The sequence below is a fragment of the Microtus oregoni genome, unplaced genomic scaffold, assembly GCF_018167655.1.
Source record: "Microtus oregoni isolate MIOR12 unplaced genomic scaffold, Mior012 000015F_ref0000493, whole genome shotgun sequence".
Classification (NCBI taxonomy): Eukaryota; Metazoa; Chordata; class Mammalia; order Rodentia; family Cricetidae; genus Microtus; species Microtus oregoni.
In genome coordinates, this window is record NW_024543074.1 from 41,294,511 (window position 1) to 41,301,645 (window position 7,135).

Sequence of the window (7,135 nt, forward strand, 5' to 3'; positions counted from 1 at the left end):
GGTCCTCTGCTAGAGTAGCTCATGCTTTTAACTGCTGAGCCATCCCTCCAGACTCAAAGGCATCTTCACACTTGCTTAAGCATAACAAGAGGTTTGGGTGGTATAGACACACTGATGTCCACTCAAACCTTCCCCTCATGACTTTCTCTAAGCTGTAAGAAAAGGAACTGAACACTTACCCTTCACTGTTCTTAATTCCTTTCTGGGATGTTTTTGCAGACTCAATGTTAGTTATTTTTCTTCCATATCATGAGTGTGATTGTTGATTTTGACAAGTTGACTTTTTGGCTTTGACAACAAGACTACCTAGGGCATTGGTGAGGCACACTTTTGGGAATGTCTGGGGGACATTAACTGAGTGGGGAAAATCCACCATGAAACAGGAAGCACTATCCATGGCCTGGGTAGTTGGCTAAATAAAAACGGAGAAAGAGAAAACCACTAGAACCCTAACATCCCCCTTTTTCTCTGCTTCCTGATCTACTCAAACGTGAGCAAACAGCCTTAGGCTCCTGCCACACAGTCATCACCATCATGAGGGACTGTGACTTCAATCTATGGGCCCAAATAAAGCCTTCCCACTTCAAGCTGCTTCTTGTCAGGTAACTGATCAATCAACTAATACAACAAGTAACACGCCAGAGAAGATCTTCTAGCTGAGCTTTACCAGAGTACAGAGTCATTACATTATCATTCATAGGGCCACTCCTACACAAGGTCACAGCCCTAACTTGGGACTGGAGTTTATCTCTTAGAAGCTGTTTCAGGCCGCTGCCTGATCAAATCAAAACACCCTCTGTCACCTCAGGGGGTCGTTAAGGATAGGTGGATCTCTCTGCTTATCCTACCCAGCAGAAATGTGGACCTGAGGGTAGAACAGGGTCACAGGACCACTGTTGACTGTTCCACTGACCTTGTGAAAGTTCCATAGCTACCCCACCTCTGGCTCCTGTCTCAGAGAAGATAGCAGCAGTTCTCTGCAATGCCCCATCAAGGATTAAAACAGAGAGTCCCCCGGTGTAGCTAGCTCCACAGGTCTGTCACCAGCAATCAAGGGATGACAATGAGTACCACCAACCATGCGCATGACGCATTTACCAAAACCCTCTGGCAAATCACAATTCCTGGAGTTCATATCAGCATTATCCTGTGTAAAATCTTAGAGGCAGAGGAAATCCTGAATTCTTATATGGAGACTTCAACGTCTCACCAGCAGCAACCACTGAGAGGCCTCCATAAGGGAATGTGGGGGAGAGATAAAAGACATATCCATGCCTTCCACCATCTGCAGCGCAGCAGTGGTCAGGAAGCCAACGGTGCCGGTGGCTCACAAAACCCACGGTGCCCACTCAGTCCAGTCTGGGCTCTGCAATGATTCCTCATTCTAGAAGCTTGTACTTTCTTGCCACACATTTTCACTGGGGTTTAGTCCCCAGAGGGACAACGTCTCTGCTGTTTAATTTTCAGGCCTTCATCTGACACAGAGTGACAGCCATGCACCACCCCCCACCCATCCAGATTTACTTGTTAGGTTCCTGTGTCAGTGGCATTTGCTCAACACATTTTACAATGCTGTTGTCCCAGATGTCCCCGCTGTAGCTCCCCCTTGTCATTCTGTGGAGGACCTGTGTTCTGTTTCATGTCCCAAGGTCATGACGAAAACCCTGTAGACTCTCAGATCCTTCTTCTCTTAACCCACAATCTGTCTCAATCAGGCAGCCGCTCCGCACCTCTTTGGCAGTCACCTAGTCACCACATCTCATAAACCATTACCCACTTTGCCCAAAGAGAACACGCTTCACATCCACCTGTGCTTAGCTAACATATATAGGCACACTTTTGTTCTCCTGACCGGTGGGCAGGAAATGGCTGAGGCCTTTTTTTAACCTCATTGTCTTCAAGTCAGAGCCGTTCCTTCCCCATCTCTCAGAAGCTGCCTGTCTGTGAAACTCCTCAATCGAGGGGGCCCAGTGGAGTAAGCCAGATGCAGTCAACCTGAGACCCCCACCAGACTGGCATTGAAAAACTCACTGATGGTGAAAAACACCCATTCCACAAAGTGCAGCAGGGTCAAAATATAGACTGCAGGAACCACTTCAAAGGCTCTGGAAATTTCCCTTGAAGTGCCTTCTCTCACGAAGACAAATGAGGACTGGAGTCATTTTTGCAACAACAACACCACCTACCCACAGGCCCTCCCGTCAACGGGTCTAGAGCAGAAAGGCAGGGCAGAAATAGCAGCCGTTACTTACATCGGTAAGTCATCTCGAAGCTGTCACTGATGTTCACAATATCGATCTGGGGAAGCAGCTTGGGGGGCTCTGTGAGTTGGGACAAAGCGAACCTAAAAGCTGCATGTTCCTGCGATTGTTGGTTCGGAAATAATCCCCCTGTAAAGAAAGAAAAAGGCAATGTAGTAAGTGTGGGATAGAGTCAGGTCTCAATTGCCCATTCCAGAGGACCCAGACCTCTCCCGTGCAAAGCCAGAGCTATGGTCATAGCTCTCCCTGATAAGGAATCCAGACTGGATGCTGAAGTTTACACTCTATGGATAAGCTTCTATGACAGGACCCCTAACACCCATCACTCTGCCCCAATGTTTAACTGCGCGCCCCTTGGCTCAGCAAACAGCTGAAAACACAGGAGACCTATAGAATTTTACTTTTTCCTTTCTCATTTCTGCCAGATTTTCATGAGCCTGTGTTTACACACACACATAGACACGCACACACCTTCCCTGCATTTATCTCGTCTTACTTGGATCCAATTTCTTATTCACAGAGGCTTCAGTTACAAGGAAGCATTGCAAAGTGACCGAAATCCAGGCCTGGGGCCACCTGCGACCACCTGGGACCACCTGGGACCACCACTGTAACTATTTGCTCTGAGACAGCCAGATCTGCATGCAGTGATACTAGTCCATTGCCTTCGAAGTTTATTGTTTATCTTCTCTGAGAACTCGGGGCTTTTATCTTTCATTGCTCATGTTCCCAGAGACCTTGGAATGCCTGGTTACATAAGGGGTTGCCATTGTGCCAGATGTGGGGGTCTTAAAAGTACCAAGATGTGCTAACATCTTCTTCCAGTAAACAGAACAGGGAAGGTACCTGCCAGGGTTTTTGTTCCAAGACACAAGGGCACACAGGGCTTTCTTTTGTAACACTATGGATGCGCAAACAAATTGAAATACATTCCTGTAAATTAAAACTAGCTATTTCTGGGAGCTGGACTCCAACATATGTGTACACAGAAGTTTATCTCTGATTGGTCAAGAATTCACAGTTCCAGTAATGGTCTGCTAACTTTCTGTGCAGTGGATACATGCTTGGCTTTAAGAACGAACTACGGAGCTGGAGGCTTGTGTTAGAGATCACGAAGGGAGGGCTGAAGACAGCCTCATGGGGGTGATAATTTCAGCATTTGTTCTACTGGTTGAAGTGTCTCCCTTGTGTTTGAAAAGAGCAACAATTACTGAGACCAAGCATGAAATAGCTTCAGGGATGTGTGGGCAAATGTGGGTGTGCCCACATAAACACCCCAAGCAAGCCCTTACACCACAATGATGGTGTAGACACACACCTGCAGAAGCCTGTCCACAGCTTCCTTGACGAGAGATTACAATTGGCAAAGTATAGACAGAAGGTTAGAACATATATGAGAAAGGCCATAGGCCGGCACAGGTGACTTAGACACACACTCACAACCCCATTTTAAAGAGCAAAAACAAACTAGCAAAAAACTACAAAAAAATCACTCTTGCTGGGGATGCTCCACTCTCTCCTCCCAGGTGACCACACCCCACCCTCTTCTGGTCCTGGTTTTCTACTCTTTCCAGTGAATGGAAGTAAGCAGGTGGGAGGTGGGAGGGAGCAGCTACAGACTGGGCCGAAAGGGAAGTGTCTCCCGGAGGCAGCAAGTTTGCCTGTAAGGCAGGAGCTCATGCACACACATACACACTTCAGAATACAGCTTAACAGGTGTCAGGAAACAAAGCAAGTAACTCCATCGTCACCCCAACAGGTCCAGGAGTCAGGAAGCTGGAGAGGCCCAAAGAGGCCATTAGCAACACACATGGGCCCACTAGATTCCCCTCCCCCACAGTACCATTACCCCCACCCCCAAACACAAACAGTCTCACAAAAAGCAACTGCCAAGATGGAACTCTCTGTAGTAAGCCAGCCCCTGGTGCGGGGAGGACACAGAAAGCCAGTCAGCCAACATGTCTCAAAGCACAGCAGCTTGGCTGATGCTGGCTCACAAGGATGCTGAGCTGCTGGTCACCCTGACCCCAAGCCCTGGAACTGGTGCTGTTGTTTCCTTAGTCTGGTTTTGCCCCATGGTTGCCGGAATGGCAATACCTGTAAGCTCCCCCTAAACACATGTACAGCCATCAGATGAAGGGAAACGGGGGAAGGAAAAGCATGCAGTGTGTTGAAACCCACCTGCAGGTTGAGAGGGTGGAACCCAGGCATGGGGACCGCTGCTGGGGGCAGTGGGAGGGGGGAGAGGAAGGAGCCTGTCCATATGTGTGCTTAGAGCACTGGTGTTAGTGTCTGTGGACCCAGCACTAAAGAGGAAGGGGCAATGAGGGCGAGAGAACAGACAGGCTAGGAAGTTCCAGGATCAGGGAATGGGGGCTTTAGCTTAGCATGACAGAAGACAGAAGGAAAACAGCTATAGGGGTCCATAGAGCTCTGGCCACAGAGTGGGGCCTGGGACTTTTCTCCACAGAGACAACCTAGTACCCAGCACTCTTTGGGGTCTCTTTCCCCTCCCCCAGCCAAGACAGCACTTCATCCCCATCACTCAGGCTATATATGCACATTTAATATATAATTACAACACACACACAAACATCCACCAGGCTTATTTATATAAATCAACAAGAGCGGGCACCATCTGCCTCGCAAGAGTTAACTCCTTTAAACACTCGGAACCCTGTTGGAAGCACAGTCTGATTATATCTTTCCCTCTCCGGAACGGAGGCTCCTCCATTTCAGGCGCTCATGCTCGGGGTGCGCGGTGTATGTGCACCTGTGTGTGCGCACACACACGCGAGATGGAACACTTCCCTTGTGCCCCTCGCTGCATTGCTGCATCGGTAAGGAGGAGAACCATTTCTCCCCACTGGCGACCCAAGTCGCCAAGTCCTTCCTCCTAGCCTGGTTTTTCCGATTGCCATGCTGCCAAGCACAACAGCTCCGACTGAGAATGGGTTCAGAAATCTCCCCTCAAAAAAAAAAAAAATCCCTAGCCAGATCCCCAAAGTCCCTCCCCAGCTACCCCCCCTCACTCACCTATCTGGATATTGTTGGGGAAATTGGCACCCACAACCGCACCTAGAAAACCGGTGCAGAAAAAGGCAAAGATGTACGGCATATTCCTTTTTACATTGGCGAAAAAGAAGCCCTGGTCCAACCATAGATTTGGTCTTCCCTCCCCTTCCTTTGATTCTTCTTGCTGCTCTGCCAGCTCTTTTCCTCCTGCAGTTCCTTGCTTCCTTCTTTCCTTCCTCCTTTTCTTCTGTGAGGTTTCTCTTGTTTCTCTTGGAAGGGGAGCCAAGCAGTTAAACTGCAGCCTTAACACCGACTGACAGCCAGATTAACTGAGCTGGGAGCAGACCGTCCTCATGCTTGGAGCGCTAGCTTGCTCCCCCTCTCCCTCTGCTCTCCTCCTCTTCTCTAGCAGCCAGCCTCTCTCACCCTCCCATTCTCTCTCTCTCTCTCTCTCTCTCTCTCTCTCTCTCTCTCACACACACACACACACACACACACACACACACACACACACACACACACGCTGCCAGGAGCCAGCTCAGAGTTTCTGTACTGGCCTCCCCTACCCATCACCCCTGCTTTCCTAACCGCACCTCACTTTTCTTTTCTGTGGATGCATAGGATGGAGGGGGATGGAGGGTCAAGGGGTGCTTTCCCATAAAGGGGCAACTAACAATCCTCTTCACCTCCCCCACCTTCCCCCGTGAGCGCTCTCAGCCCCTCCCCCCCAGCCAGGGGATAAGATGCTACTGGGAATGCGGGTTCAGTTGCAAGTCAGTAGGTGGCAGGGGGTCCCCACAATAGCTCTGGATTCACCAGCTGCCTGATCTAGGTCACTTTTTCCAGTAGTGCACAGGTTGTGCTGGATATATCTGCTACACTCCACTGGCCCAATTATTCCTACAACTAATTCCCAAGGGGGAGACCCTAGAAATCACTCTCCAGAAATTTAAAAGGGAGACAGGGAGAAAGGCAAACAGCACTAGCCTCAGTGTGACTGCCTGGTACTGGGACCAGGATGCTAGAAGGCCCTTTCACCTTTAGGAACGCCATGGGTGGCCTCTTTGAAACCCTAGGTGTTTGAAGTTGTCCCCCCCTCCTCTTTTTTCTTGCAGGGCGCGGGAATCTTTAATGCGGAGTTGTGTGGGTGGGTGAACAAGGAAGATTCAGGGTACGCACACAGGGCAATTACATGAGTCATTTTGCGTTGATTCCAGTCAGAGGACACAGGCTGCTCTGGCTTGCGTCTGCACATTGTGTGTATCCAGTGGAAGCTGGGTCTCCCTGGACCATGCTGGACTGCAGCTGGCTCCGAGATACGGCAGAGAGAATGCTGTGCTCAGGATGATAGTGTGAGCTGTGGGACAGCTGTCAATAACAGCTGTACCTGTTTACAGTCTCTGAAACAACACCACAGCCATTTTTCTCCCCTCACGCTCAGAAGCGGCCGTGGGTCCTAGGAGTCGGTAATGATAACACTCAATGAGGCCTATTAAACTTTAAATACTTTTTGCTACATTATTAAGTGTGTATGTGTGTGTGTGTGTGTGTGTGTGTGTATGTGTGTGTGTATGTGTGTGTGTATGTGTGTGTGTATGTGTGTGTATGTGTGTGTGTATGCGTGTGTGTGTGTGTGTGTGTGTATGTGTGTGGTGTGTACTCATGCATGCCCTGACACATGAGTGGAGGTCAGACGACAACCTGTGAGATTTGGTTCTTTTCTTCTATCATGGGGGACCAGGGATTAAGCTCGGGTTATCAGGCTCTCCAGCAAGTGCCTTTACTGGGTGAAGCCATCTCCCTGGCTCTGGGTCTGTGAACTTAAAGGCTTTGGCTGTTGCCAATAGACTCGATGTCCT

The 7,135-nt window shown here is 49.4% G+C and overlaps 1 protein-coding gene across 2 annotated transcripts in view; it reads right to left on the reverse strand.

The window, feature by feature from the left end:
- The window catches only part of Gria1 (glutamate ionotropic receptor AMPA type subunit 1), a 311,889-nt gene extending 306,164 nt beyond the window's left edge, over positions 1 to 5,725 (reverse strand). The window contains exons 1-2 of one of the 2 annotated variants that reach the window (XM_041665038.1): positions 5,298 to 5,725; positions 2,253 to 2,390 (exon numbers count right to left, since the gene is read on the reverse strand). In XM_041665038.1, coding sequence (XP_041520972.1) covers positions 2,253 to 2,390; positions 5,298 to 5,379 — 220 coding nt within the window. In that variant the 5' untranslated portion in view covers positions 5,380 to 5,725. The remainder of the gene's footprint in view (positions 1 to 2,252; positions 2,391 to 5,297) is intronic. The other variant, XM_041665037.1, reaches the window with a different exon arrangement.
- Between the last annotated feature and the right edge of the window lie 1,410 nt (positions 5,726 to 7,135).